Below are 13,890 nucleotides of genomic sequence, written 5' to 3' on the forward strand. Positions count from 1 at the left end.
GAAAGCTGTATATTTAGATATTTGTGTGTCTCTCTGTGTGTATACATATAGATAGATTATATATATTTTTGACTACATTAAAAAGTTATTGTCTTATTTCTTTCTTATCTTTAATCACTGATTGGGCATTGACTAAAAAGAGATATGGAATAATAGCAGGATTTGTTGTTTGTTTGGTTTTTTAAGGATGGAGAGGATATATTTACATACATGAACTCCAGTAAACAGGAGTCCGGGAATAGGTGGAGGAATACATTGAAGGAACAGTCTGCAGAAGAGGATACTAGAAGACAGGGTTTTATCATCTATGATCATACACCTAGTATTTACCAGGGTAGCTTTCAAACAGCTTAGTAAGTAATTGTTAAATTATCTGTTAGTCTCAATTTATAGTCAGCATGGCTATTTTTGGAATTAGGAAGATCTCTCAATCTCATTGCTGATGCTTGTTACCTATATGACAATGAACAATCTTTAGTTTCTTCATCTATAAAATGGGAGTCATAATACCTAATTGATTACTTCACAGGGATGTTGTTGTGAGGTAAACCATTTTTCAAATGTTGAAGTGATTTATATATGTCAATTATCAGTCAACATCTCTTATCCCAAGGGTTAGAATCCTTTGAAAGTCTTTTTGGTGGAGAAAAAAAAAAGAAAGTCTTTTTGGTGGAGAAATTTTTGAATAAATCCCCAGACACATTTAAACTAGACTATAAGCATCTTCAGGGCAGGGACTATATATTTCTTTTATAAGCACACCATATATATATATATATATATATATATATATATATATATATATATTTCTTTTATAAGTACTCCTCCCCCTACTATATAGCACCTAGCACAGATATAGAAAATGGTAAATAAAATGTTTCATAGAGTGGCTACAATTTGGTCATAAGTCCCAGTCTGAAGGTTAGCTCTTTAGAATACATATTGTCTGTGGTAGCTCACTGTCACAATCCTAGAAGGGGAAATCACGCAGAGCCAAGACAAGGAGAGGGTAGGATAAAAGAAAGACAACAGACTGGTTTTCTGGGTCTTCATATTATAAGATATAGTCTATAGAATATATAGGTACACACATATGTACATATACACATATGTTGTGAATGTATGTTTGTATATGCATGTGTATATACACATATTCCCTTCAGGGCAATTCAGCTACTCTTAAGGATGCTTCTTTGAAGTAGATGATATTCATGTGAGGATATAATATCTGTTATTGAGAAATAACAGCAAAGTGGGATTTAGGAGATTCCTTTTCTTGTCCCTCTTCTACCTAACTCTAACTAGCTAGGTCACATTATATTTTTATGGGTCTCATTTACAAATGTTGACCCTATTCATCAAGACTGAGAAATGAAAGGGATCTTTGAAGTCATATTAGCCCAATTTCCATGCCTTTGCAATAACCATCTCCCTTGTCCAAAATGCACTTTTTTATCTTTTGTCTCAATTTTCTCAGTTTTTCATTTTCCTAGTTTCTTTCAAGGTTAAGCTCATGTCACATTCTACAAGCCCTCTCTTGATTCTTTCAGTTTCTAATGTCTTCCCTTTCCCCTGCTTTATATTTACATATCTATTATATAAATATTTTGTATATAGATATGTGTTATCCCTCCAATAATAGAACGTCAACTCTCTTAGGGCAAGAACTGAGTGTTTTTGTCTTTGTGCTCAGCAAGATGTATGTTCATTTATTCCTTATGGCTTCTAGCTCTAAACTTCTATAATTCCTTGATGAGGGTGATTATAATAAAAGGAGGGAAACACATGAAGATCTCCTTTCAGTAAGAATTTATTGAAGCCTCTTTACCACTAGCAATAGAGGAAGGTAAAATGCAAAATAGCAGATAATTCTGATGAGAACAAATCCACTGAAAACACATAAACAGGTGGATTTGATTTGAAGACAATAGATCCCTTAAGATCTATATTTTTTCTCCCTGCCAGTTGTTTCTCTAACTAAATCCACTAGTAGGGGGAAGAAAAAAAAGAAAAGCTCCTCCCCTCTCCCTTACTCAACTTCCAAATTAAAAACATTTTACAGGTTAGTAAATCTCCAGCTGAGGTGATGTAGCAAAGAACAGCTGTGAAGTAATTTTGATAATGATGAGAATAATAAGCACATGGCAAGGTTCAGGGCTTTGCTGTTACAGCTTCAGTGCTCCTGAATAGATAAAAGTGATTAAATACTCCTGATTATCCCTGACCAATATGTAATGGATTTACAGCCCTTTCAATTAGTCAGTATTTGCTTAGGACTCATTATTTTGTCTTTGGTTAAGTAATCAGCCCAGAGACTGCATGTTCTGTCTAATTCCTCTGAGCCAAGCCAGTACAGGCCCCTGACCTTTGAAATGGCCATAGCTGCAAGGCAAGAATACCTACTACTCCAGCAGAGACATTGGCTCTTCTAGCTAATCCTGACACCACAGGCCAGATCAATACACCTTAGTTTGCTACTAATGTCCTTACATCAAAATGGCTGATTTAGGAATGTGGATCTATCACTCTCCCTTCCTTATAACCATCCTGCCCTCCTTCTTGCCCTCTGCAGCTTTGGCAGAACAGCAGATCAGTGGTCACCACCATGAATCAACACGAAACCTTGTCCTGGACCCATGACACTGTAGCTAATATCATTCAGCATAGCGATACACAAGCTAAAAAAAAATCTTCTCCTTTCAATATACTACCCCATTTATTCTTATCATTAGCTCAAATGGAATGGGTTAAAAAAATCAAAAAAGCCAATCTTAAAACAAAAAAAAAATCAATAAAAAATTCCACCCCTTCCTAGTATTTCCCTATGAACAATAAAAAAGGTAAGATGGCCTCTCTGAAAAAAGTCTATCACGATGCCCAAATGATGTTGTAATAGTCACCAGTATACCGACAAATAAAACCAACTGCAAACAAGAGAGTATAATTAGAAGTATTGCACATATTTTATCCCTTTATCCCCAAAGTGAAGAAAACTAGTTTTTAAGATAATGGTTTTGAACAGACAACAACAAATTTTTAATCTCCACCATTATGAGATCAGAGCATTATGAGAACATTCGAACCTTTTTTCATGTGTCACATGAACATCTGGAAAGTTTGCAAATTGTTTCTGTGATTCAGCCCTGAACTTGTATATTGGTATACACAAATGGCAGGGGGGTCATTGCTTCCCTTCTAAGATGAAGTACTTTCCTTGATAGTCCAAAACCCCAAACATTACAAATTTCAGAGCTAGACAATGTTCTTCACAACCTTTCCACTCAGATACATTTTCAGAGAATGTGCACGCATCTACTTATGTAGATTTAACTACACACAAAGTCACTGTTTAGGGTCCTATCCTTATAGGATAATCTTGAGCGGCACTCATTATTGGAACCCCAGAGAAAAACAGCTATCCTCTACAGCAGTGTCCATAGATTGACATAGCATTTCCATACTCATAACTTAAGATTCGCCGAAACAGAAAGAAACGCCTTGTAAAAAATACAAATGAACTAAGCCCTATTGCCTTTCTAGGAAAATAAATCTCTAAGAGTAGATATCATTGGACATGGTAAAACCATTGTTTTTTGTTCCCCATCTTCACTTACTGTGAGATGCTGGAAGAGCCATGCTCTCATGATATTTGTTGCTACTTTAGGGAAGATGCCCCTTTTCTTCTGACGTTTTTTGTCCTTGTCTGGGTCATCATCATCACCTGTACCAGGTGAAGCTACACTGTTGTCTAAACCATCCCCTAGAAAGAAAGGAAAGGAAATGTATTAAGCAAAAAAAAAAAAAAAAAAAAAAAAAAAAAAAAAAAAAAAAAAAAAAAGAAAAAAGGAAAAAAGAAAAAAAGGAAAAAGAAAAAAAAGAGAAAAAAGAGAAAAAAGGAAAAAAGAAAGTAAAAAAGCCTAAAAAAAAGAAAAGAAAAAGAAAAAAAAGAAACAACAAGGTGTTGCTAATGATGGACTAAGCTAAACTTGTATCAAATCTATTAAGCTCATATATTCTCTCTCATTAAATATAATTGCAGATACAAATATGTAAAAAAAAAAATTAAGCCAGGCCTCTCCAAATGCTAATTTTGTGTGTCTCACACTTACACATATCATTAATTCAATTATAATTGTGTGCTTGACACAGCGCAGTAGCTCTTTGTCAATTATGGAATCCAATGTGGGAAAACCTGCCATAAGAAAACCCATTCAGTGTAAATGCATCCCCCCCATCCATAGTGAACACATACTGTAGGGTAATCAAGTTAAATGTTCTGTAGTCTATATATTCTAGGCTGTCTGCATAGGTGACAGTAACTGTGTCACTGTTCATTGCACATAACACACTGCCAGCTCAACCCCTCCCAGAACTGTCACCTCCCAAGTACAAGCCTGTGTGAACACACACATACACACACACACACACACATACTCACACACTCACACACTTCTGATATGACCCTACATTTGCATTTGCATGACATGAAAACTTCTCCCACTCTGCATCAGTGATCATTATCATTAAATAAAAAAGATGCACATCAAGGCAGGGCACTCACTTAATCAGAAGTTTCTATCAACATCTCTCTCTTCTATGCTTTTCTTTGGCATTAATTGTGCATTAGCAAAAATCATTTACTTTTAACAGTCATAGTTATTTTTTCTTGCCCTCCAGCAAAAATGCCTTGAAAGCCTGCCTGGAGGGCATCTAAATTATGTATCTGAAAAACTCTTCTGGCAAGGCATTGCAGGACCCCTACTTTCTTAAAATTCATACGAGCACGTCTTCCTGTTTTGGGGAAGGCATCAATCAAGAGCAGCAATATATGCCATATCCCTACATTAATATTTGAACTAATAACTTTTAAAAAAGGAAAGAAACAAGATCCGACTTGTGGCATAATCAAATGCAAAATAAATGAAGAATACTGGGACAGCACTGAGACTTTATAGATGGCTGTGTTTTCCTTGCACATCATTAGCCTGGAGCCACACGAAAGAGGAAAACAGAGAAGTGGAGAGTTTATGCTCCCTGCTGGTGTTTAAGAAGCCGAGGTCCTGGAAGGACATCTGGGAATTGCGCTGAGACGGTGGTTTTTGTAATTTAAGAATAGACATTCATTAGCAGTAAATGCCATAAATCCCATGCTAAGTAAAAACCTTGTCCAAGAAAGCCTAAAACAATAAACTCTGTGCTCACTGTAGCCTGAGCTAGACGCTCCATAGCTTCCTGAGGAATGCTACAGATCCATTGGCTAATTCCTAGAGCCTCTCCTTCTCTTCAGGACTAAAGCAGATACATTTGTGCTCCATGGAGTCCACTGGCTTCCCAACTTTTATTTCTGCTTCACAGGGCTCCCCCCTGTACCTGTTTCTTTCATTCTCCACCAAAAAAACCTCAACCTTCTTTGACCAGAGAAGCACAAAAACCACAGCAAAGAGCTGGCAGATTAATTTTATTGACATTTCCATTTTCACTGCAATGTGATACCCTCCATCACTTGGAAGAGATGACCCTCACTATTTGCAGACTGACAGGCCACTTCATTACAACCACCCTGCCCCAAGGCAAAGCGGCTCCCTTCCATCTGCCCAAACACTAGAGCATGACCCCTAAGTTGCTGTTCTCTTTTTCTTTGCCTTCTGTTAATGATCAAAAAAAAAAAAAAAAAAAAAAAAAAAAGAGAAAGAGATAGGAAAAAGGATTCAAAGTAAGTAAGAAATAGTCAGAAGAATTAAAGTACCAGAAACCAAAAGATATAATCCACAACATTTGAAAACACTGGTTAGAGTCCCCTTCCTCAGTCTCTTCTACCTACATCCATGCACGCACATGCCCCTCGCTTGCACACACACACACACATACATACACACACACACACACACACACACACACACACACACCACATACACACTTTTCCCTATGCCAAGGAACTGCTGCAAGGCAAATTCTCACAAACACTAATGGCTTCTGACTGCTCCTTGGCAACCCTAGCATTTTAACCTGGGTGGATGCGCTCTCCAAAATACAGACACTGGAGCTATCTCATCAGCTGTTCATGTGACACAGATGGAGAGTGGCTATTAGGAGCCAGGCAATGGGCCTTGGGGATCTGAGGTGCTCTACTGTAGCCTGAGGCAATTTTGAAAAGCAGTACCCGGAGATGGGGGGAAAAAACCCATACTGAAAGTGCAAGTTTGAAGTCAGTCAGTCTGTCTGTCTATCTTATCATAGATAAAGATATCTTTGTCTCTTTATGTAAAAAATATATGTGGATGTGGGAATATATCTTGCATAAAATATGTGGGTAGTATATCTTTTCATTTAATGTCTTCTAAATATAAAAACAGTCTGTAAACAATGCCTGTGTGTATGTGTTTCTCTTTAAGCACATATGGTGTCTATGTATATTTTCCAGTAGAAATGATCAGAATATCCTTTAAAACTTATTTGGCTCTTAAAGATAGATTTTGAGTATCCTTGCTTTAAAAGGCATGGTCTAATAGAAGGAACTTCAACTAAAGATTGTTTTTGCTTTTTTCATTCTTAAAAATGAGAGAATATTTCCAAAATGTCTTCTATCTTGCTTAAAGGTAAAGTAGTGGCTACATCTTCAAACTATTGTATTTCATCGTGTTTAGATAAAGAAAGGATGTTAGGGATTTCTTTGATATTTACTTCAAACTGGATGAAAAAAAAAAGAGCTACTTTAATTAAGAAAATAACCCACACAATTGTAATGTAATAATCACATATTTAAATACATCATCCTGGAGACCATGTCCATTTCTGAGTTTTAAGAAATAATGGACCTAGAAAACTCTTTACGATTATAATGCATAACAGTTGCAGAGCTGCATTGGTAGAAGATTCCTCATTGGGAGTTGCTTTGGTATAAACCAATAGAATCCAGACTCCCTCACAACTCCACAATGAAATATTGCCTAGGTTTTAAGAGAATCAACTTTTAAATTATTCATCATTAATGGTTATTCTGCCCCCTCCCAATGAAGAGATATTTTCCTCTCTCAATAAAAGAAAGAAATTAAAATTTTCTCCCCAAAAGGAATTATTTAATCTGCAACATAAATTGTTACCCCCAAGTAGAATAATCACGTTTCTACCTGTGTGATCTCTAAGCATGTTCTGGTAGGCAAAACCATGAAAAAAAGAATGGTTTTCATGAATACAGGTATTTGGGGGCCCAAGTAGGGAGTGGAGAAAAGAGTCAATCCCAATACCTGTCTCCTCTATTTACTACACCTCTGGAGCAGGAGGTTCAGGGGAGCCTTCCCTCAGGATGTCTCCAACTTTTATTCTACAGGTTCAAGTGAATGGGAAGCTAACAGGCATGCTGTTGAACATTTAACAACTGGCTCTTCACAAAAATAAATTGTACCCATGACACACTTTTAAGTGAATCTGCATTATAAATATTTTCTATATTACTTTGTCAATTTTTGTGGTATAAATTTTTACTAGGCAAATTTAATTTTCAATTCTGGTGAGCCTATTGGGGTTGGCTCCTGCATACTTCTGACTATGTACACATATCCCAGAATAGCACCTCTTTTAAAAAATCTAGCCAGAGATGAAGAATAAGGTATGTATGTTCCCTAAAAAGTGTTTGAAAAATGCACACCTGGTTTGTATGACTGTCCACCTAAGGCTTTGAGCCTTAATTGTAATATGTATGACATAGCTTATCACAAGATAAATGCCTACATTTCATGAAGAGTTTTAGTGGGGAGAATGAACCCATCCTCAAACATCAAAACAATATTAAAAAGGTGATTTTATAGAAAACATCCCATATTTTATCCTGAGTATCTGCCTAACATACCACTGAAGTGTAGTATGACCCGGTGGCTAATCTTGGAATCAGGAAGAACTGGTCTCCAGTTCCACCTCTGTGAAGCTTAATAGACACATGGCCATGGGCTCAATTTACCTATCTATAGAGCAGGAATAATATCTGCAGTACTGAACCACACTTGGTTGTTATAAGATTCAAAATGTTCAGTAAGCCACCAAGTAGTATATGTCTCAGTTTATTACTATTTCTGCCCTCTGAATTCTGGCTTTGTTAATAGCATCTTCTCAAGTAGTGAGTAACCCATGGGCCACTTAGTACCACTGCTCATGAAGAACTGAATTAAGATTCATTTGTCATTTTTTTCTTGAAACATTAAATCAAGTGGTGCTATCTTGACTTCCCTCTCCACCCCACCCCCCAAGACATTTAAAAGAGGTATTTAGTAAAAGCATATAGCCTAGAATGGAAAATTACATCCAACATTTATGGATGAATGGCCTCTAAGTAGACTATGATCTTGGATATCTGATTACATCTTCCCTTCGATGGCATGGCTTCTCATTCTATTTACTCTAAGACTTGGGTATAGTTTAGGAATGAAAGTTATTGCTTGATTTGACAGCAGTGTAATAGTGGAAACAATGATATCCTAAGCAAGGGAAATATTTCAACAGGCAAAGACTATTCAATTCAATTCAACAAACTTTTAAATACCTACATGATAAGCTCAGTAACAAAGCATAAGCTTTTCCCGTTGTTCTCCAACTAAAATAATAGAATATTAGAACTGAAAGGGAATTTGGAAAATTTTGAAGTCCAATGCCCAAACTGAGGGGAAAAAAAGCTTAGCCTGGAATAAAAGAAGACTCATGGATGACATGGAAGTGTTGTTCAAATATTTGAAGGGCTAGTTTAGAAAAAAGGGACCGGATGTGTTGTCTCCCAAAGCTAATATTAGGAGCAAAATGGGTAGAAGTGACAGATGTCAAAGAGGCAAATCAATGAAAAATTTCTTGATAATTAGAGCTATCATAAAGCAAAATGCCTGGGGCAGTAGTAGTTACTATTTTTGAGCAAATGCTGGATAAACACTGTGTATATGGGTCCTGGTTGGACTGAATGAGCTTTTATTTTTCTTCTAACTCTGAGAGTCTGGGATTCTCTGAGGTCCAGAGCAGGGAAAGCTAATTGTACAACATCATACAACTAGTTGTCTTCCTCAGTCTCATGCTAGGGTATTCTTTGTATTATCACCAACTTATACTATTATTGTCATTGACTTAAAATTGTACTATATGTCACTTTATAGTTTATAAATCATTTCCATAGATGTCATATCTTTTGATCTCAACTCTCAGAGACTGGTAAAGTCTCAAAAGTGACTTCTTTGGCATATAGAAGTTAACACAATAATTCTTTGAAGCAATCCTGGGATTTTTGCTAGATTTGACTTATATAGCTGAATTGCAGACTCTTGTTCTAATTGAATGATTTTCTACCTGAAATTCTAGGACCTAAAGACATTGGACTAATTTTTTAAAATACTAATTATGCCAAGGGGAATGCTTGGGACCCAAGAAAACCTGGATCCAAATTTATCTTTCATCCTGTTCAATTGCCTTGGTCAAAATCAGATTGATTTTGGGAGATTAAATAGACAATCAATAATGCCTATGCACGCAACATATACATAAAATGAGCTAAAATGACACATTTCTTATTAATGAAGACAATTCTTTTGTAATATTTGTTCTTTTATGAGTATTATTTTATAAACACCAGAATCAACTAATTACTTTTTTAGAACAAAGAACAAGTATGTGACGATTTGCCTTCATGCATTTTATATTTTAGTCCAATTGGACCCCTTAGTTCTTTATCAATTTCATTCTTTCCTTTCGCCTCTCAAAGTCAATTGCTTGTCAAATTCTTTTTTTGTTTCTATACTCCTTAATTGTTTATTCATTTAACAAACATTCATTTAATCCTTTCTATGTGTGCACAATAGACATTTAATAAATGCTTGTTCACTTGAAAGTCAGTGTGGAATAGTAGACATGGAATCTGACTCAAAGCTAGGAAGATCTGAGTTCAAGCTCTGCCTCTTACACCTCCTGATTTGCTGACTCTGATCAAATCACATATAACTTCTTAGACTCAGGCAACTCACCAAGAGTTTATGTGCACTGCTAAAGGGAACATGTGGGAGGTTCCTAGGCATCCCTCCCTATCTATCTTTCTTGAATTAAATTCCACTGAAATATTTCTCTTTCTCTGAATTCCATCATGGGGACCACACTACTTTTTAAATCTAGCTCCCTCATTTAACTGCTCCCTTCTAGACACAAGACCAACCTTTTTGAATCTCTTGTTACATTTTTATTGGATGTCTCCAATGAAGTTATAGTATTCTAATATTTATTATTCATAATTGGTCTACATGTTTTACCTCCTCTACCACATTATAAGCTGAGATCATAACCTGTTTACTTTCACATCCCCAACACCTAGTCCCATATCTTTCCCAATAAATGGTTAGTGAAATAGAATATACTTGTTTATTTTCTACATAGTAATATATTTACATATAAATAATTTTGCAGTAGGTTAAAAGATAATTTCTAGCTCTCATGTCCCTCACCATAATTTTTCACCAGTTTGCATCTTATTTTCAAAAGAATAACATATATGAATTGCAGAACTGAATTTATAGCTCTGCACACATAGTATGTGTATATGCATACATGTGCTCTCTCTTTCACACATACATACTGAATACATAACTATAGGTATACATATAGAGGTAACGATTTTTTATTAGCCCTTAGCCCTTATTTTACTTTCCCAAAGTCTATAGTGGTTTTTGCATGAACATGATTGTAACCTAAAGGGATAGTAGATTTTAGCCCCATAAAAATTATAAGAATTTACCATAATATAGCCAGATATATCTTTTGATTCAAGGTTCTTTAGAATAACCTGGCACTAAGTTCACTGAATCCCAGTATATAACGGGAATGAATGAAAAAAAAGGAGTGAATAAAGAACTCTTTTGATACAAAAGAGTTTGTCAAACTTTATAGACTTTCGTGTTATATATTATAGTTAAAGTTTACATTGTTTATTCCTCTACCATTGAACAGGTCTGGAACTAGACACTTCCAATGTATAGGAATCTATCATTCACAGGTCTCCAATGAAAGAGTCTCATGTCCTTGGTAACCAATTCTATCTCTATAATTCCCTTCCTATGACCAGAATCTTACCATGCTCACATAACTCTCTCTTTGCCTTTAGAGAGAGATTTTTCCCTATTCTGAAGAAGCAGGGTAAAGGACATTGGGCATACTTTACTTATGTGGCTCTATTCTTAAATCATCTGTTTCCCAATGTAGGTTAGAGTTCAGGGATGTCCCATAGAAGATGATCCCCAAAGTAAGTCATGTAAAGTACTGGTAAGCTTCACTGAGAAGAGAGAGAAAAGGATAAAATATGACTCCAGGAAAACAATGTATAGTACTTTGTGAACTCATTTTCTATCATCATCTCTATATGCTTTTCCTTTCACAGTACCATACTTTGAAAATAGGATTAAAAAACACAAAAAGTCAAAAGATGCCTTTCTGTGCATGATTGTCAGGATTCTGGGGTAATTCTGGGGACTCTGACAAATCTGTTTAAAAGTTACATATTAAAAAAAAACCCAGAAACACAGGGTTTGGTTAACTGTTTTTGGAATAGTGTAAAGAGTTTGTGTACAAGGTACAGGTAATATACAAGCCTTCCAAATATTATCAGCAAAGCAATCTTTTTTTATGCTTTCTATTTAAATTTTTTTTTACATTAGTTGGAAGAGAAGAAAAACCCAGTGGCGTCAGCATAGAGAGGTGGGAAGGGGGGAGGAAAAGAAGGGGAAAAAAAGTGAGGGTGAGGGACACAGCAGTGAAACCTGCTAATTACTGATCTCTTTTACTGTCCTGCTGTGCTTAACTGTCTGGACATGTTAAAGTGAAATTTTGTCTGTGATTTTCAAGTGACTAGTTCATGGCCCACTACCATGGAGTGCAGCTGAAGAGAGGAAATGCTTTCGTTTACATGCAACATTTACTAACTGTGTGGGTTTCCCCGACATTAAAGAGAGGACAGTGACCCAGTCCACCTTTTTCACACTCAAAAGAACACTGAAAAAACACATCTTCATAGGCTTACCTCGGGCTCCTCTGGCCCTGAACACCCTTCCCCCAGGGTATGAGCCCAAAGAGGGAAGAAAAAAGGAGGGTTTTATGCTCCTTTCTCTTCAACTTTTCAACTGCTATAAGCAGCATTTAGCAAATTCAGCCCCCAAATGGCTCCAAATGCTCTGAGCGGCAGGGGCTCATTCTTTGTTATCCTCTCTCTATTTACACAGGATTTACTTAGGCTCTCCACTGAAGAGACCACATGTTTGTGACAGAAAGCACTTCCATTCACACTGAAATCAGGCAACAGGATTGTAACCACTGCAAGCTTCACACTGACCTGAGATTAGGGATTTCAGCAACATTGAGATTGGTAACAATCTGCTAACTAACAAAAATGATCCACAGACAACTTGGCTGCTTTCAATCCAGTTTTTGAAATCTGACCATGTCCACAGAGATGAAATTACCTCTTAAAAGAATATCTAAAAACTAGCCAAATACGAGGAAATATGCATTCAGAGACAAATAGTTCACTCATAAAAAGAATATACATCTATATAGGAGATAATGGGAAAGAAGTAGAAAAAAAATCAGACTGCAGCTTGGATTAAAACCACTTTACCCACTGGTTGGAAATATAAAGTGTAAAAACAGACAGATGGACAGATATGTAAATGTGACTGTGTTTTAGGCTTCATCTGGCAAAGTTAGTATAGTAATATAGTTTTGCACGCCTGTATTTTCCATATCATGTTGGATTCTGTTAACAGTTGAATAGAAACATCCTCGTACTGGTCAAGGACCAAGCCAGTCTCCTGAACTTGCCATTTAGAAGCTACCGGACAGCTTAAAGCCTAGCTGCCAAATCTTTGTAAACCCCATGGAGAATTGTATTTTGTCTGCAGCCTGTTTTTTCATTTACTTAGGTTTTTCTGTTTTTAAATTTAAAAACTGTCTAATATTTCAATTGCAAATTTCAAAAGATTCCAAAAAACAAGAATCCCTATTTGCCTAAGCTCCCCATGGCATCCTCTGGAGTATATTGATGAAAGGCAATAGAAACTTCTATCCTTTTGCCATGATAATTTTCACCAAAATTGCTTTATCCCTGGCAAAGGAGAGTGAAAGAATGTACTCGTTACCCACTTACCTGGAATGAATTTGATGAGTACATATAAAAAATACATACTAAGGTTATGTACAGCATATCATAATAATGTTCTTCTGGGAACTCTAATGAATCATTTTAACTGATCTCTCAAATGCCCTTCTCCACTGTTAACACTCAGATTTTATTAGGGAAGAAAATGGGGACAAATGTCTGTCCACTTTAGTCTCAGATCTCAAATTCAACTCTACTTGTGCTATACTACCTAAAACTAATGCTTTTTTAATGTTCTGTTCTCCTCCCCAGTGTAATATTTCAGCCAACACAGAGTTCACAATCTTTCAACTCCCAAGACAGAAAGCTCCTATCCTCAAATCATCCTAGAAATGGACCAAATACTATCACTCTTCCAGTACTCTTCTAATATACAAAGAATGGGGTGGGGAGGGGAGAGAGAGAAAGAGAGACAGAGAGAGAGACAGAGAGATAGACACAGAGACAAAAACAGAGACAGAGACAGACAGAAAGAGACAGAAACAAAGACGGGGAGGGAGCAGGGAACAGGGAGAGAGAAGGAGGGGGGAGAGAGGAAGACAGGCAGAGGAAAAGAGAGAAAGAATTCACCAATAGAAGAACCTACTGATCACATTGAAAGAATATCTAGAAAGTTTCTATCAGAATAGGAAATTTTAACCTTTGAAGCAGCAAATATGTAGTTAGAAATTTTGTAATTGAGGGAAGAATAATAATTGAATAATGCATCTTATAGGTAACTAATTATT

General features: G+C 36.2%; 1 protein-coding gene across 13 annotated transcripts in view; it reads right to left on the reverse strand.

The window, feature by feature from the left end:
* MEIS2 (Meis homeobox 2) overlaps positions 1-13,890 on the reverse strand; it is a 223,093-nt gene that overhangs the window by 151,857 nt on the left and 57,346 nt on the right. For all 13 annotated transcript variants that reach the window (XM_023500289.2, XM_031952062.1, XM_023500295.2 and 10 more), the window contains one exon: positions 3,615-3,760. In XM_023500289.2, the coding sequence (XP_023356057.1) occupies positions 3,615-3,760 (146 nt within the window). The remainder of the gene's footprint in view (positions 1-3,614; positions 3,761-13,890) is intronic.

This window comes from Sarcophilus harrisii, chromosome 2, assembly GCF_902635505.1.
Source record: "Sarcophilus harrisii chromosome 2, mSarHar1.11, whole genome shotgun sequence".
NCBI lineage: Eukaryota > Metazoa > Chordata > Mammalia > Dasyuromorphia > Dasyuridae > Sarcophilus > Sarcophilus harrisii.